This window comes from Microcaecilia unicolor, chromosome 2 (genome assembly GCF_901765095.1).
Source record: "Microcaecilia unicolor chromosome 2, aMicUni1.1, whole genome shotgun sequence".
In the NCBI taxonomy this organism is placed as follows: domain Eukaryota; kingdom Metazoa; phylum Chordata; class Amphibia; order Gymnophiona; family Siphonopidae; genus Microcaecilia; species Microcaecilia unicolor.
This window is the reverse complement of record NC_044032.1, coordinates 368,605,821-368,624,939: the sequence shown is the minus strand read 5'-3', so window position 1 is coordinate 368,624,939 and position 19,119 is coordinate 368,605,821. Positions and strand designations below refer to the sequence as shown.

The following is a 19,119-nucleotide window of genomic DNA, read 5'->3' as shown; positions in this document are numbered from 1 at the left end:
AACTTTGATTGTGTGAAAATAAGTTGGAATGTAGAAGATAAGACACAGCTCTAATTACTTTGTCATGTGAAGGGAAAGATGGGGCTTGTTTTCGAGTTCAGATTGGCCACCTGGACTGGGAAACATGTGACCATATTCCCCCAGTGTGGCTTGTTTCTCAAGCATTTCTGTAATTTTCCTTAGCTCTGAACATGAGTCCTAAGCCTAATAAAAGGGGAGTTTCTTTCAGTGAAAGTGGGGGCTCATCTGTAAGTAACATACGAACTGCACAGAGAACCATGTTTCCTGGTCAAAGAAACTCCTGGCTTTCGCTGTGAACAGGCCCCCCCCCCCCCCCCCAGCTGATGATAAGAGCCTGGATGATGTAAGGACCAGTGATGATTGTATATAGTGTATTATTGCTTCTTTTCCTGGTCTAGGAACTCTTAGCATTGCTTAGATATAGAGACCAGTGATGTAATGATTGTTTATAGATAGGTATTGTTTCTTTTTAGTTATATAGCTAATCATTGTGTGTATATAGCTTAATCATTGTATATATTTTAATCATTGTAGATTTCAGAACCTCTAATAAAAGGTCTCATTTACCTAATACGAATCCAAAAGAATCCACAGTAATTATTGAGTAGTCTGTGTCAGTGAAGCAGGATGTAAATTCATAGCAGTACAACCATTTTCAAAGTAAGATCCTTAAAAGTAGCTTTGTGTAGGGGTTCAAAAAGGATTTTTTTTTTAAAGGGCCTTAAGAACAAGATTAAGGTTGCATTCAGGAGGGACCTGTCTGATGGAGGCCTAAGGTGACTAACAACCCTCAAACAACACACAACATCTGAATGTGTTACCAAAGATGACTGTTGGATACGACCACAAAAAACATGCCAGAGCTGCTACCTGAATTTTGAGGGGAAGATATTTCTTGAGCCCTTCTTGAAGAAAGACTAAAATTTATGGCACTGACACTTTAGAGTAGATAAAGTTTCTCTCTGCACACCAAGATTCAAAGGTTCTCCATACCTGAGCATATGTAGTAAAAACAGATCTTGGTCAATCCAGAGCTACAAGGATCATTTTCCCTGGATGATGAGCAATGCGAAGAAGTTTTCTGCTTAACACTGGCCACGGAGGAAAAACATATAGGTAATCTGTTTGCCACTGTTGTAAAAGAGCATCCAGACCCTCTACATTGGGGTCCTTCCAATGGCTGAACAATCTACGGACTTGAGCATTCCTCCTAGATGCTATTAGATCTATTCCTGGGACTTCCTGACATGATGTAATCAGATGGAATACTTTTGTCACTACTTGCCACTTCCCCAGATCCAAAGAAAGTTTGCTAAGAAAATCTGCTTGAGTATTTGGAGCTCCTGCAATAGGAGCTGCTGAAATTAGAGAAATGTGGACCTTGGCCCAGCAGACAAGAATCTCTACTTCTGTGGCTAGAGAACACTCTTGGCTCCCCACTGCCTGATGACATAGGAATCGCTGCCATGTTGTCTGACAGAATCTTCACTGGCTTCCCTCAAAGATGATGAGCAAAAGAAAGGAGAAATTATGTCTTACCTGATAATTTTCTTTTCTTTAGTCAGCATCCCTGTTCTGCACCAGAAGGTGTTATCCCTTCCCACAAGCAGATAGAGATGGAAAAAAATGAATTCAACCAGTGACATCACCAGTTATAATCTGTAGTGCTCTGAACAAAAGTATGCATCTGCCCAAGCAGCAGAAGGTCCCTTTCTGTAACACACCCAGCCCCATCAACCACAGCAGCTGCAATGATTAGCAAGCAAGCAAAACACAACCAAGTGGCATTTGCTACCCTACAAATACCAGGCAATAGTCACGTCACGGGAACCCCGTATGGCTGCCAATTAGAATCAGATATTACTCTTCAACTACTTCCAATAACAGAGCACACCCAGAAACCCAGGCCGATGTCTTCCAAGGGCGGGATTTCAGAACACTGACGCTGACTAACGAAAAGAAAATTATCAGGTAAGACAATTTCTTCTTTACTAGCGTCAGCTTACACTGTTCTGAACCAATGGGATGCACTGAAGCAGATCTAATGGATGGATAAAGACAAGACCCCTTGAATGACCGCTCTGCCAAAGTCAAAACAGACCATGGCCAGAAATCCAACCAGTAGTGCTTAGCAAAGGAATGGAGCGAAGACCATGTCACCACCTTGCAAATCTCATCAGGTGAAACAGCCTGGGCCGCCACCTAAGATGCTGCCTGAGCCCTGGCCAACTGTGCCTTCAGTCTTTAAGCACTTGACGACCCATACCGATGTAGGCGGACTTAATAGCCACCTTAATTCACCTCAAAATAGAGGGCCTGGAGGCCACCTGACCCTTCCAAGGGCCATGAAAGAGCACAAATAGGTGATCAGAGAGACAAAACTTATTTGTCTCCTCCAGGTACCAGAGAAGCGCCCTCTGGACATCCAGTTTGTGAAGCCTCTGGTTTGCAGGAGAAGAATCTCCCGCCCCAAAGGAGGGCAAACGCACCTCCTGATTCACAGGGAATGGAGACACCATCTTTGACAGAAAGGATGGGACCTAACAAAAGGACATTGAATCCTCCGCAAAGAACAGATACTGGTCCCAGCACGCTAAGGATAGTCTTAAGTGTGAGGTTCTTGATGGAAGCTGAGCACAAGGGCTTGAACACAACCCCAGACAACACCCGGAGAACCAAATTGAGGTCCCATAAAGGGAAGAAAGGATGAAGCAGAGGGTGCAAGTGTGCTACTTCCTTCAGGAAATGGGCCACATCCCTGTGCAAAGGCAGAGATATGCCCTTCACCTTCTCTCGAAAGCTGGAAAGTGTCACTACTTGGACCTTCAGGGAACTCAAGGCGAGCCCCTGCTGCAGGAACCCCAAAATGTTGGAAAACTGAGCCCTCCAGGGGGAAAGGTCTCGTTTCCCACACCAGTACTCAAAAACCCGCCAAACACAGAGCATATTCAAAATCATGGATTAATGAGACAAAGCCAACATGGATTTAATGAAGGGAAATCTTGCTTCACCAATCTACCACATTTCTTTGAAGGTGTGAACAAACATGTGGATAAAGGTGAGCCGGTTGATATTGTGTATTTGGATTTTCAAAAGGCATTTGACAAAGTACCTCATGAAAGACTCTGAGAAAATCAGAGAGCCATGGGGATAGGAGGTAATTCCTATTGTGGATTAAAAACTGGTTAAAAGACAGAAAACAGAGAGTAGGGCTAAATGATCAATATTCTCCACGGAGAAGAGTAGATAGTGGGGTTCTCCAGGGGTCTGTGCTGGGACTGCTGCTTTTTAACATATTTATAAATGACCTGGAGATGAGAATAACTAGTGAGGTAATTAAGGGCCCTTTTTACTAAGCCACGCTAGTGATTCCTGGTGCGGCAAATGTGAAGCAATCCACCCAATTCGAATGGACTTAGTTGCATTTGCAATGCGGGAATCACTAGTGGCATTTAGTAAAAGAGGCCCTAAATTTGCTGATGAAACAAAGTTATTCAGTTGTTAAATTGCAAGAGGATTGTGAAAAATTGTAAGAGAATCTTACGAGACTGGTCATCCAAATGGCAGATGTTTAATGTGAGTAAGTGCAAAGTGATGCGTGTGGAAAAGAGGAACCCAAACTATTGTTACATGATGCAAGGTTCCACATTAGGCGTCATCACCCAGGAAAAGAATCTAGGTGTCATTATTGATGATATGTTGAAACCCTCTGCTCAGTGTGCAGTGACGGCTAAGAATTATTAAGAAAGGAATGGGAAAACAAAAATGAGAATGTTATAATGCCACTGTATCGCTCTATGGTGTGTTTGCTCCTCAAATACTGTGTGTATTTCTGGGCACCGCATCTCAAAGAAGATATAGTGGAATTAGAAAAGGTATAGAGAAGGGCAACGGAAATGATAAAGGGGTAGGACAACTTCCCTATGAGGAAAGGCCAAAGCGGCTAGGACTCTTCAGCTTGGAGAAGAGACGGCTGAGGGGAGATATGATATGATATAGAGGTCTATAAAATACTGAGTGGAACGGAATAGGTAGAGGTAAATCATCTCTGGTTTACTCTTTCCAAAAATACTAGGATGAGGGGGCATGCATAATAAATTTAAAACAAACTGTAGAAAATATTTCTTCACTCAATGTGCAATTAAACTCTGGAATCGTTGCCAGAGAATGTGGTAAAAGCAGTTAGCTTAGCAGGGTTTAAAAATGGTTTGGATAATTTCCTATAAGAAAAAGTCCATAAGCCATTATTAAGGTGGCCTTGGGAAAATCCATTGCTTATTTTTAGGATGAGCTGCATAAAGTCTGTTTTTACTGTTCTGGGATCTTGCCATGTACTTGTGACCTGGATTGGCCGCAGTTGATGGATTTGGTCTGTCCCAGTATGGCAACGCTTATGCTTTTATGTTATGTTCTTAAAGTTCTAATTTGCTCTCTATCTCCATCTGCTGGTAGATGGGCACAACCCACAAGTATGGACTAATCCTTTGGAGAAGCTAAGAAACCGTTTTCTCCTCATTAGATAAAATCAATTTTTTGGCTGATAAAAAATGTAATTTCTTTTGTGAATTATTTAAAACTCACTATAGCAAGTAAGGAAACTTTGGGACTCTTATGCTTTAATATTAATGATCCAGAGAAAGAAGCCACAAAGTAGCCATATAGTCAATCCAAAACCAAAGCACAAAATAAGGTATCAAACAAAAATTTCTAAAATCTATTTATACAGAGATCCATAGTCGGCCAGCAGTCAATGGACAAACTTATCCAGACAAGTATGTCCAGTTAACTTTGTCCAAACACTCGGCTAAATGTGTCTGGGTAGAAATGCAGATGAAAATCCAAATAAAATCTTGAGCAGTTATTCCAGTTATTTGTGCAAACTGACTTATTCAAACTGATTTAACCCAGTAGCGCTCAATATTGCACTATTTGGCTAAATGTGACATTCTGTATTTGTCAAACTTCTAGGAACATCTTCTTTACTACTTGTTTCAATATTATGTGAATGAATACTGGATAAGTGGGAGATAGGGACAATACTGATGTGTTTACTGTAAGACGTGTTACTGAATTTAGAAAGTAATGAGCTGTTTTGCATGTGTTGAATCTCATTACCATGTTACCCAAGAAAACTTAAAATATTGTGCATTACAGTAATATAAAGTACGTTAGTACCTGTTAACAAACATTAAGGGGCAAATAATGCTTGTTTTGGCTGTAAGACATCTTGATAATTAACCCCCTTTATTGGATAATAGATTATATCGTACACTTTCTATGAGTTTTGTAAAGACTTTGGGGCCCTTACTGCCCAAATTACCATACAATAACCGCAAAGACTATGTATTAACTGTTGGGGGTGTGCCCAGCATCTTTCCTTACTGTTAATTCAAATACTCCCCCTGAGGGAATTCTGAGCAATTGCGCAGCACAAAATGAATGCACTCTAGGGGTAGCCCCTTGAATACCCACTGGTCCAAGGTGATACGGCTCACTCATGGCTGAAGAGGACCAGTCTGCCCTCTATCTATCTGAGCCATCAAGGGACCCAGCCCAGCCCACCCTCACTGGGAATTCCTGGAGCCTCCGATCTCCAGATCATTTGGGACCAAAAACAAAAAGGGCCCCTTATTTGAAGGCTGGCTAGGCCCTGGGACGGAACGAAACTGTCCCTAACTAGAAGCAACTATCACTCTGACAGCAAGAGTTTGTTGAGAGGGTACCTTATATCCCAGGACTGAACCAGAATGTCACTAACTAGAAGCGACTACCACCCTGACAGCGATACTTTGTTAAGGGGGTACACTATGTCCCTTTCTTGCACAACTAGGGTAGCTACAGAAGGTGAACCTTCCCTGTGTCCTTGATCAGCTTCTCCAAATCCTCCCCAAAAAGCAGCAACCGGCCCTTGAAGAGCCACTGAGAAGCTTCTTGGACGCTGCATCTGTAGCCAAATGATGCAGCCAGAGCCACCTTCAGGCAACCACTGTGGAGGCCACCAAATGCGAGGTGATGCGCATCAAATCAAAGTAAATCAAGTCAGAAAGGCCACCCTGGACTCCAAGTGGGCCACCTCTGGGGACTCTGACAGCTGCTGTAGCCATTGTAACGTACCGCTCACCACGTACCTGCCACACGTGGTGGCCTGTACCTCAGCTGCCATGGATGAAAAACCCAGCTTCAACTGCTGTTTCACCTTTTTTTTTTTTTTTTACTTCTCGAGAGCCGCCTCCCCTTGCACTGGGACAGAAATCTTTCTAATAATCACTATGACCAGAGCACCCACCTTGGGGTACGTCCAAAACTTATCCACTTCCTCCAAAGAGAAAAAATACAATCTGTCCAATACCTTGGATCCTTGGATGACCCCATTTTGGGAATCCCACTTTGCCAGTAACATGCGGGTTAGCATTTTATGTAGGGGAAAGAACATGGACAGCCCCCCCAAAAGCCCTCTAGAATAGGGTCTCCCTCCTTCAAGTGCTTGACCAATGAGAGAGCCAAGTCCTCCAAAACTGATTAAGGTGGGAAAGTTTTTTCCAACAAAAAAGCCATATGGCTGAAGAGTGTTCCTCCTCCTCCTCCTCCCCCTGTGGAGTGGAATCCTCCTCCAAATCCAAACTGGAGACAACTGGGGCGTCTGAAGCTCCCCCCTCCCTCATGACCAACTCCAGCAGTCAAGGGAATACACAAACAAAATACAGTAACCTCTACGATGTTTGTCCACAAGGGAGGTACCTCCTGTGGGGCCCAGATGTGGTTGTGGGCGAGCATCAATCACCAGTGCCTGCTTGACCAGAAAACCGAATGCTGGAGCCATTCTAGGGTCAGGGCCCCCCAGTGCCTAGGCCTAGCGCAGGTCAAGGACCAACTCTAGGGTCCAATGGGGGTTGAAAGAAATCCTGCTGCAGAGAAACTGCAGCAGAACTTAACATGGCTGCCGTTCCCACCAAAGGCAGTGGCAGGAGAAGCCCCTGATGGTACAAGGGAACTCCCCAGCCCGTGGAAACGGTGAATCATAGGAGAGGAAAGAAGGCCAGCTGTGATCAGCAGCTGGCGCCTGCAGGTCACAAAGTGCCAGCCTGCTGGCATGCTCAGCCACAAGGCTGGCACTCACGAGCCTTCCCATCTACCTGAGGGTCAACTGTGGCCCAGGACTCCGGAAGGCGACACAGAGCTGTCGAGGGAGTTGAACCTGCTCCTTTTGGTTTTCAGCCCACTGTTCTAACCATTAGGCTATTCCTCTGCTCCTTCTAGAATCAAGAAATCTATATACCAGTATTCCCCAAAATCTTCAAGCCAAGTATCCCCAAGTTAAAGGTGGGTCACCTTTATACACAGATGGCCACATGAATGTCAGTACTACCCCTAGAGGGCTGAAACATTAAATAATATCATAATCGGATAGACCTTCTGAGATAAATAAGTACAAATGTAACTAAAAAATGATAAAAGCCAGCAAACTGCTAGAGTAGCTATTCTGAAAGTATTAGTAAAATTGCCAAAACTCTAGTTAATGACATTTTCTGTGTATACATCCCATGGTCTTAGGGGCCACATAAAATTCAATGGTGGGCCACAGGTTGCCCACCCCTGCCCTAAGTCAAACAAATTTGAACTGAGTAACCCCAAGCTCTGATCAGCACTGGCATATGTACATTCAAAAAACTGATATATTCTAACCATTTTATTTTTCTATTCATATTTCCGGTATCTGGTTTCCGCTTTTCTCTGTCTTCTCTTAACTCCCTTGCCAGGGTCTCTTTTTCCATGTCCATCATCTATCTCCCTTTTCTGTTTTCCTATCTTTCTCCATTGCCAGTATATCTGCTCTGTGTGTGTGCGCACGTGTGTGTAGTATCTCCTCTCTCTGTATGTATTTCTCTCCCCAGCCAAGCAGCATCTCCTCTCTGTGTGTTTATCTCCTCTCTCCCCTACATCATGCAACAGCTTCTCTCTGTCTCTCCCACCTTCCCCTGCTATCCAACATCAGTCCTCTATTTCTTTTTCTCTCCTCTGCCCTGGTCATCCAGGATCTCATCTCTCTCTCCTCCTGATCCAACATAGCTCCTCTGTCTCTCTTGTCTTCCCCATTCAACATCCCTATGGAGGAGAAGGATACAGCTTCTATTTCTTGGTGCCACTGCATACATGGGAAGGCAGTGGCCCTGCAGGTGAGCAAGTGGCGGGTTAGAGGGAGGGGAAGGCAGTGGTTGGGCACCAACTGGGTGCTGCGTACCCCCTGCTGATGCTTTATGTACCCCTTGGGGTACGCGTACATGTGTTGGGAACCAATGCCATATACTGTGACTCTCATACTAAAAAGTCCGGTTGATATTCAAAATGATTTAACCAGCCGGAAACAGTCAACGACTGGTTAAACTGCTGTTCCTGGCTATTCGGTCACTTTCAATGGCACTTAACTGGTTATCTTCACTGAAAACGACCACTTAGCCCTGAACTCTAAAGCAGCTACTTGTGGGTGTTCCAGGGACGGAGTTCGGTTAAGTGCCAATATATGCATAAGTAACCACTTAAATTGGGCCACATAAATAGCAGTCCTATCTTTAAGCGGTTTGGCTTATGAGCTCACGGGCTGAATATTGACTAATCTGGCTATATGTTAGCCAGTTTAAAAAAACAATCAAACAGATATTCAATACTGAAGCCCGGACAGAACCCAGCATTGAATATCGTGGTAGGCAGCAAAACGTTCACCGCCACTGGCTGAATATCGGGGGAATTGTTTCTGTGCTACTTTATGTTTTTCTTCTAAGACATTGGTAAAGGAGAAAGGTCGGAAACAGAATTTCTGCGCTGAGGTGTGAGTACGGTTTTATGTGTGCTACTGTACCCATATCCTTCTCTACTAATGTCTGATCAAAGCCCCTGCTGTTTCAGATGCCAGCTATGGTTATGGATAAATTCAAACAGCAGCGATGACATGAATATAAGATTATGAATACAGCAGATGTAACAGAGATCTAGGTGCACAGAACTTATCTAAAGTAATTACTGATGATGATATTCAGCAAAGGTCTCTCAAAGGTGAGATCCTCCAGAAAACTAATTTTTACTGAAGAAGGCCCAGAGTTTTTAAAAATAGATGCTGCTTTGCTACCAACCTGAATGAGTACGCATGTGCCTAGTTAAATGAGTCTTCTGTGAGCTTGAATATGGACACATGCTGCACTGATATGGACGTTCTCCTGCAACAACAAAAAAATACTGTATTAAGAAAAGGACACCAAAATATATGAATGTTTCTATTTTTTTATTTCAAGTACCAAAATATCTATGCATGAGAAGTGAAACCAATCTAACTAGCTTCATCCTATATAATAATTCTCACCACCAACGTTCTAATGTGTCTGCCTGTGTCCGTGGCACCTTCGGAGTTGCTGAGCTAGGCTCTGTAGCCAGGCTGACGTCACTCACAGCTGATTCCCAGGCAGGGGGAGTAGGGAAACATGCGAAGCAAGTGGCAGGGAGTGGCGCATCAAACAACGACCCTCCTCTCCCCTGCCCCCCCCCCCCTCCAGCCACCCATGTCCAACGACTCTGCTCTCTCACCTGCCCCTCCTTCATCCACCCAGGTTGTGTAAACAATTCTTCGGGGCAGGCAGGAAAGATCTCCGGTCCTGCCTGCCCGATGCTGGCGCTGACGCTCCCCCACTGCCGGATCGTTGTTCAAAATGGCCGCCGATACTTACAACGGCAGCCTCCAAGACTTCAGCAGAAGTCTTGCGAGTCTGCCACTGGAAGTCTCAGTGGGGGGCAGGGGAGAGGAGGTGGGGGTGGAAGGGGGGCCTCAGACCATAAAGGGAGGGGGCACTCACTCACTCTCTGTCTCTCACATACACTCTCTATGACACACTCTCTGTCTATCACACTCGCCATCTCTCACACACACTCTCTCTCAAACATACACTCCGAGGAAAACCTTGCTAGCGCCCGTTTCATTTCTGACAGAACGGGCCTTTTTTTTACTAGTTTATAATGATTCCAAGTTAACTTTCAATTATTATTCAAGCAGCAAAATGCCAGAAATTATTTTTCTGCTTAAAAGTACTTTCTGGTGTATGAAGTGTACCCTAATAGCACAATCCTATCCATCCTTTGAGCAAATACAAAGTAACCCATTTAAATCTAGTTCCAATGTGTGCCAGCATAAAAGGCACATACCTGTCAAACCTAAACTTACTTCCCACTCTGCAGAGTCTCTAAATAATGAAGCAAAAGCACTTTGTAAGTAAATGGCTGACTAAATATAACATACTTTGACCTGAGTAAATGGCTACTTAATGGTGGCATTGCAAAACAAAAACATATCAGTGTTGTAGAGCACAATTTTCTCTTTCAGATGATACTGTTCACAAGCTGATTTAGGCAGACTCTTTTTTAATAATTGGCTTTGAACTTTGGTACATTTTACCATTTGCGCTCACAGTGCCAACTTTGAAGAGATCCTGCAGGGTGGTTATAGATGCTGGTTAGTTGCAAATCTGGCAGTATTATGTCCAGCACAAGCATAATGCTTGTTCAAAATTTCAAGTCCATATCTTTGTTTACATGGAAGTTGTTGCAGTCTGAATATTGGTCCAAATATGTTCCGATGAGTCGCAACCAATTTTGATGCACATTTTGAGTCAACTTGTTTGACTGGATTTTGCATCCATAATGTTAAAATGTATTTCATCGGAATTAGCATCAAAAACTGTATAGGATTTGAATTTTTTAGCCATTCTTATAAATGTGTTTGAATTTTATTAGACCCCAAAAATGGCATTTTGGTAAATGTCGCGCGCTCATGGACTGACAATCTTTCAGAAAAGGGGGTCTAGATCTGCAACTATTGCAGTTAGAGACCTCAAATTTTGGGAAACTTCGTTTAACACCTGACTCGCGCAACAGATAAAATTTGAACAAAATTGGAGAACATGATGGTAGGAACATTTTTTAAATTTTAGACCACTTGGCATGGAATGACCCAGGGAGGGTCCTCAGAACTGGAGTCCATGGGGGACTGGGAGCCTTAGAGAACCACTGAGTCCTCATCTATTCCCTCCGAAGAACCCAGACCTTCCGGAATGACCAGATCTGTTCTATGGCAGTGACCTCACAATGAGGCCTCCCATCAAGAGTATGAGGGTTAGGGATAAGGCTAGGATTATGTCCCAAGAGGGGACCTATGCAGAGCCTACTTAACCATCTGGGTCATGCTCTGGAGCCAAAAAACCACTGGGACCACTAGGGACCCCCAGAGATCCCACATGCAGAGGGACCTGGGATGGGCAGGACTGAAAAAAACCCATCACATGACCAGGGATTTATTTTTCCTACTAGTAAAAGAGGCCCGTTTCGTAGAGGAACGAAACGGGCGCTAGCTAGGTTCCACGCCCCCTCCCTACCTCCCTCTCTCCCTCCCTGTCGTCTGAGTTCCAGCCCCCCTCCCCTCCAAGTTCCATGGCCCCCTCCATCCCTCTGTCCCTGTTATCCGAGTTCCAGCCCCCCTCCCTCTCCTCCGAGTTCCAGGCCCCCCTCCCCTTCGAGTTGCAGGACCCCCTCCCCTTCGAGTTGCAGGCTCCCTCCTCTTCAAGCTGCAGGAAGGCCCCCCCTCCCCTTCAAGCTGCAAGACGCCCCCTCCCTCCACTCCCCTGCGAGTTCCATGCCCCCCTCTCCTCCGAGTTCAATGCCCCCGCACCTCCCTCCCTCGAAGTGCAAGCAGGACCTGTCCTCCGGCAGCCCCTTGCCTTACTGCGTGCCAACTGTAATTTAAAAATTGTTACCTCAGGGTCCGGCATCAGCACTGAAGGCGAGCGGTGCTACAGACTGCCTTCCCATCTGTCTGAGCTCTCTGCCTCTGGTCCCCCCCTCATTTCCTGTTTCCGGAAGGGCGGGACCAGAGGCAGAGCTCAGATGGGAAGGCAGTGTGAAGTGCCGCGCTCACCTTCAATGCTGACGCCAGACCCCGAGGTAACAGTTTTTAAATTAGAGCCGGCACGCAGGAAGGCGAGGGGCTGACGGAGGACAGGTCCTGCTTGCACTTCGAGGGAGGGAGGCGGGAGGGGGGGGGGAGAGGGGCACGTGGAACTCTGAAGGGAGTGGAAGTGGGGGGGGGGGTGTCCTGCAACTGGGAAGGGGAGGGGGGCATCCTGCAACTCGGAAGGGGGGGGCAGACTGCTGAACTGGGAGGGGATGGAGATGGTGGTGCGAACTCGTAGCGCCCGTGCTTGAGACACGTCACGGTTTCCCAGGCAACGCGGTGACGTCACTGGAAGGCTTCAGACATTACGAACCGGGCTTCAACTTCCTGGCAGTCAGCTTCAGAACGTTAGATTGTAAGCTCTTTGAGCAGGGACTGTCTCTCTTTGTTAAATTGTACAGCGCTGCGTAACCCTAGTAGCGCTCTAGAAATGTTAAGTAGTAGTAGTAGTAGGAGGTGCAAATTATTATAGTAGATGAGTGAATTGAGAAAGAAGGGAGGATTCTAACTGCCAATGTGCCTTGGCAGGAACACTAACAGAAGAATGTATCCATTTCAACAAGGAGGGAGGGGAGGGGGAGAGCACATATAAAATGTTCACTGAGAGAAAAGAGAGACAGACTGAATGAACCACACTTATACACTATAAAATTAATCCATTATTTCTGCTCAGCTGCTGACTCTGCAGACCACGTAGCTTGTACTGGCCAGCATGCCATGCGGCTGACATGCAAGGGCTTGCCTGACTGTTTCGGCCTACCTCGGTCTGGGGCTCTGGCATATTATTCCCAGCTCTCTCTGGGTACGCCTAGAGGGAAATTCCATTCTTAGTTCTTTACAGTAGCATTAGTCCCCTGACAAAGGTAACAGAGCTACCTAGGCCAAATTAATTTTTGTGTGTGTGTGTGTGTGTGTATGTGCTGCTGATGTGAGCTCTTTTGGAAAGCCTGGGGGGAGCCCTTAGGGAGCACACACAAATAGAGGGAATGAGCAAGAAGGGTGAGAGGATTGGGACCGCACCCCTCAGGCAAGGCCCTGCAGGACTGAACCAAAGCCTCACACAGTGGCACAGTGCAAATGGGGGCTGCAGGACCAAGCTCCGAGCTCAACCAGGTACAGTCCCGAGACTGTGACCTGGGAGCGGCCATTAGGCTCGACCATGCTGTGCGACCACGGCCAAAAGAGCAGGAAGCTAGGCCAGGAACAGGAGCACCGTCAGAATGACCTGCCACCTGACGAAGTTAGAGAAAAATGTTGGATTGTTCCAGGGAGCACCTATGCTTACACTAGGTGAAGTCACTGGCAGAATTCAGTTTTCTCTACCTCCATCTGCTGGAAGTAAGGAATAATACCCATTCGTGCAGTACAGTGGAGCTGAAGCTAAGAAAAGAGATTAGAAATAGCGGGACACTGGAAATTTTGGAGATGCCAATGGTGTGCAAAAACAATCAAAGAAGATTGGATTGGGAAGACCCACATACTAAACAAAAAATCTTCTTGAAGAATATTGTATTTTGCAAATCTGCCAATGCAGTATACGTAACTGTCCCTGATCTTTCATGTACGTGATATAGCAAAAAGCACCACGAGGCTTCAGGGTTTGTTCCTTTATCAAAGAACGAAGGGACTTTTGCTCTCAGTGCGTCAAGTAACCACTTTATACAGCAGACGGAATTCCTTTTTGTTTCATAAGGAAGAAGTTTGGTTGCTGCACACAGTATTCATTTCATATTAGATCATATTTGACCCCTGACACAGGTGCTGTGCGCCAAAATATGGCCCGTCGGGTCCATATTGGAAAATCGATTTTTATAATACTGTGTCCCATTTCTAAAGGCTGTTGGTACTTTTTACTGTATCTTGGACTTTGTTCTGTACTTTAGACCCTTCTCTGTGCTGTTACTTTCATGTACGTGAGACATACTACCCACTTAATCAGACCGAGATTAAATGCACATAAGTCTCAGATTGTAAACCAGGTGATGTCGGCTCTTTGGTACAACACTGGGCAGAGAAGCAACACGCAGTAGACGATATACGCTGGAGAATCCTTGCGGTGGTAACCTCAGGATGGGAAGCAGTACAGCTGGATTTGACAAATCCCAGGTGTCAGGTCAGCATGGCACCTAAAAATTGTATCCCACACCTGGGATTTCATGCCCCTGAATGTTGTTTGTTTTCCACAGCCACCTCACAAACAGTGTGTCTTTCACATTTGCACTGCAATTTGGCTCTCTCTAACCTTGAGCTGCACGGTACAGGAAATTTGAGCTGATCTTGTGGTTTTAAATACTGTGAGACATATTAATCTACTAGTAAAAAAACCCCGTTTCTGATGCAAATGAAACGGGGGCTAGCAAGGTTTTCTTCAGAGTGTGCATGTGGGAGTGTGTGTGTCCCTGCCCTCTGCCCTCTCTCCCTCCCCCTCCCCCCTCCGAGTCCAGTCCTTCAGTGTTGTTTCCTGCTGTTCTGTGTTTTTGTTAGAGAGAGAGTGAGGGCATCTCTCTCCCCTCCCCCCTCTGAGTCCTTCACAGTTTCGTGGGATTTCCTGCTGTGCTGTTTTCCTTCACTCATGGGGAAACCGGATATCTCTGGCGCTTCACACTTCCGGCTGGAGGCTTCAGTGGTGCCTTTTATATATATAGATGGTGAAATTTAGTCAAATCCGTTAATTTCCTTTCCTTGAGATATACTACTCCAAACAAGTAGGATAAAGAGGACCTCCAATCATCCACTTAATTCACCATGAGGAGTTGCCCTGGCTGACTGACCTAATCTCTGAGACTTTGCTGCTGTCCTCTCTCTTGATAGCAGACCTGGAAGAAGGGGACCCTATCTTAGAGGTGCTCAGAGACTCCCCTAAGAATTTTATCTTGCACAAGGTCTTCTCTCACATGATGCTGGTGGAGTGGGAGATCCTAGATGCCACCCTCCAAGGCTCTAAGGTCCAGGGTAGGCTTTATCCACTTCTTCTGGAAGAGGTCGAGAGGTAATATCACCTGCCAGTTAAAGAAGGGTTTAAGAGCCCAAGAAGTTGAAATTTGGTCATACTTGTTAACTGCTCTTCCTTTAGCTCTACTGCACCATCCTGTACGACTGGGTTATATTCCCTTCCTACCTGCAGATGGAAGTAGAAAAACTGACTTCTCTGGTTACATCACTGGTATAAGGGCTAGGCCTCTGCCAAATCAGAGAAAGATCCCATATACCATACCACTGCAGGCATAATTAAATTCAATAAACAACCAAAAATGTTATTTATTTCTTTTAGAACACCACCAGAGAGAGAAGCAGAGAACTCAATGAATACCTTGAACCAAAGTCTTCCAGGGAGGCTCACAGGATGGTGCAGCAGGACCAATAGTACTGGATGCCAGATATCAACCTGAGCATTATTCCGTCCTCACAACAGATGGTGCCAACACCACCCAAACAAATGTTTCAATCATCTGAAGCCCAGGGCAATATTCTACTCTCTCAAGGTATTTGCTCATCTTCTTCAGGATCAATCAGTCTTAATACATATGGAGAATTAATTTGCCATGCTTTATATAAAAAAACAAGGAGGTGTGGGCTCTCTTCCACTATGCTGGGACGAAGCATGATTTAAGACTGAGATTTCCTGCTGCACACAAATTCTGATACTTTGTAATTTCTTTGTAAGAACCTGTGGCAGTCCTGCTTCTCCTATGTTCTCAGTAGGCGCTGTACTGTTCTAGACCTTGATGTAATATTTGCAATGCTGCCTTTCAATAGGTAGGGTTGGTGCTGTTTGAATCCTGACAGTGCTGTTATAGTATGGCAGGTTTGCTATGGGCTCTGAATGGACAAATATTTGTAGCACTTCATAATGTACCTCACAGTTGGCCTGAAGGGAAGTTGTGCAGATGTGACTGAGCTGACACCAAGCTTCAAACTTCAAATATTTTTAAGCGGCTGATGTCCAAATATGGTTGCAGACAGCAAGCCACTATGGGGTCGGAACCGTGACCATTCACCCAACCTCAAAAGCTGACCCCGGTATGTGAGTAGCAGCATCGTTTTTTTCCATGAAAAAAAAAGCACTGGTGCCAAGATGCTCAAAAGTAAATGAGGGCGCTAGAGGCCATTAGCACTGGACTAGTGCCTGTATTTACCTGCGCAGAATGCTCAGAGGCACGGAGTGTAGGAACGAATGAGTGTGCAAACGAACAGCACAAGTAGTATGCTAATGTAGTCAAGCACACGTAAATGAGGTAATTTTGTATTCCTCCCCAATGCTCAGAAAAGATCACCCAAAACAAAGTTGCCTTACCGCTGTAAAAAAATAATGCCAGTTCTGAGCAGGCGTTAGGGTGTTGGAAAAGAGGATTTCTCATGCTTCTTTCTTTGAGATCTGCCAGTTTTGATTGCTTTTGGAAGCAGAAAGAAGCCAGTGCAAGCCCTTAAGCACGTAAATCACAGCAGTCCCAAAAGTGAAAGCACACACTGGCGTCTGTTTCCTGTGTTCAAATACAAGTATCCAAGCTAAAAAAAAATTTTTTAAACACTTCTATTTAGCCCCCAGTAAACAGACGCCAATGTGTGCTTTATGTTCGGGTTTTGCCAGGCGCATGCGCACAGGAGCCGAGGTTACCATGGAACTCCTCTGTGCAAAACAGACTTGGTGTCCGTAGTTTTTTTTGTTAATTTTAGTTTCAAAATGATCTTTTGATTGAAACACCAAAACATCCAAAACATTTATATAGTCCACAGATGATTGAAAAGTAAACAAACTTAATGTGTGGATTTTACACATATTTAAAAACTGTACAAAATCTTCTAGCTGTTGGTTAGAACCTTTCCACAACAAAAACCCATCATCTATGAAATGGACTCATTTGAATAAAGATGCAGCATTCGGTGCCTTCGATAACCATAAAGATTCAAATTGTGTCATTTAAAGACATGCAGCTGATGGTGCAAAGGTGGCACCCATGGCTACACCTGATATTTGCAAGTAAAATGGATCTTGAAACTAAAATTTACAAAAAAACCATGGACACCAATTCTATGTTGCACTTTGAAAGTTGTCATCCTTACAACCTGAAAGCCAGTCTTCCGTTTTAACAAATGTTACGATATAGAAGAGTGTGTTGAAGATTTTAAGGACAAATCTAAAGATTTAATTACAGGACCTCAAACGAGCATACAAACGAGGAAAATTCTATAATAGGGATTTGTTATTAAGAGGTAATACTGGTGCCCGAATGGATGATTCATATCAGACGTGTATTGAAATTTAGTGCAAAAAGTGGACAGTGCACTAACATACTTCGTAAATATTGGGATATAGTTCAGAGTTATCCTCTTTTTCTGATATTGATTTGCGATTAGCGTTTGCCAGAGGACGCAATTTGAAAGGAATTTTAAGTCTATCACGTTCGTTCTTTCAATTTAAGCATCTTCCAAGGCTGTCATTCTAAATGTGGCAATTGTACTTTATGTGATCTCACAGAAGAACTTACACAATTTAGAAAACCTGTTAATCAGAAAGTATACAAACTGCGGTTTTGCACTAATTATTTGAGTGACCTTCAGGCTCATTTTCGAAAGAGAAGGGCATCGAAAAAATGACACAAAAGGCACATGGGCATCCCCGTGAAAGAAGGTTGCCCAAATCCAATAATCGAAACAGGGCCGTAAGGGCATCCTCAGCGCGAGGACGCTCATCTATGGTCGTCCCCACGGGGGGGGGGGGGGGGGGGGTTATTGGCGCCGTTACGAGATGGGCACCCCCAGCGTATAACGGCGGGCCTAGTAAGATGGACGTCCTTTGGCAGTTCTGCAAGAAACATATCCTTGTTACTGTACTTTGCACTTACGAATATTCCTTATATTTCCCTTACCTGGATGTCCACAACTACATGCACTGTACTTGCGGAACAACCAGATACATCAGAGAAGTCCAAAGTGTAGTAATAAGGACGACTTTCTCGTAGAACCGCCGAAAGACCTTCAAATGACATGTTGGCAAGTACAGTGAATGTTGGCAACGACCTTTGGTGGTGCTGGAAGATGGGTGTCCTTTTTTATTATACTTTGGGCGTCCCTGATTTGGGCGTTTCACGCTGCGATAATGGAATGTCTAAGGACGTCCATACTATTTTTTCGATTATACCTACCTGATTTTGGCCAACTTTGCAAGGACGCCCTAATTCATACTTGGACGACCTTTCGAAAATGCCCCTCCACGTGGTTTATATTATCAGATGTCCTTGTCAAAAACTTTATGTTGGAAAGATTGTGCGAACATTCAAAACCAGGATCGCTGAACACAAATCATGTCTCAATTGTCAAAAGTTGCATGCTCCTATTGTGAGGCATTGTTTAAGTATGAAGCACAATATGGCTGATTTGAAATGTTTTGTTATAGACAAAACAGGCAAATGTAAGGGGTGGAAATTGGGGTAAAAAATTACATCAACTTGGGGAGAGATGGATCAATAGATTACAGACCATTGAACCGCAGGGTCTTAATGCTGTAGTTGAATGGCAGACATTTTTTTTTAAGTTCTGGTAAGTGTTGTATACAGTGGTGGAAATAAGTATTTGATCCCTTGCTGATTTTGTAAGTTTGCCCACTGACAAAGACATGAGCAGCCCATAATTGAAGGGTAGGTTATTGGTAACAGTGAGAGATAGCACATCACAAATTAAATCCGGAAAATCACATTGTGGAAAGTATATGAATTTATTTGCATTCTGCAGAGGGAAATAAGTATTTGATCCCCCACCAACCAGTAAGAGATCTGGCCCCTACAGACCAGGTAGATGCTCCAAATCAACTCGTTACCTGCATGACAGACAGCTGTCGGCAATGGTCACCTGTATGAAAGACACCTGTCCACAGACTCAGTGAATCAGTCAGACTCTAACCTCTACAAAATGGCCAAGAGCAAGGAGCTGTCTAAGGATGTCAGGGACAAGATCATACACCTGCACAAGGCTGGAATGGGCTACAAAACCATCAGTAAGACGCTGGGCGAGAAGGAGACAACTGTTGGTGCCATAGTAAGAAAATGGAAGAAGTACAAAATGACTGTCAATCGACAAAGATCTGGGGCTCCACGCAAAATCTCACCTCGTGGGGT

At 44.7% G+C, this 19,119-nt stretch overlaps 1 protein-coding gene across 1 annotated transcript in view; it reads right to left on the bottom strand.

The window, feature by feature from the left end:
- LOC115463788 (RE1-silencing transcription factor-like) overlaps positions 1 to 19,119 on the bottom strand; it is a 42,081-nt gene that overhangs the window by 5,217 nt on the left and 17,745 nt on the right. Inside the window, exon 3 of the mRNA XM_030194558.1 lies at positions 9,147 to 9,230. Coding sequence (XP_030050418.1) covers positions 9,147 to 9,230 — 84 coding nt within the window. The remainder of the gene's footprint in view (positions 1 to 9,146; positions 9,231 to 19,119) is intronic.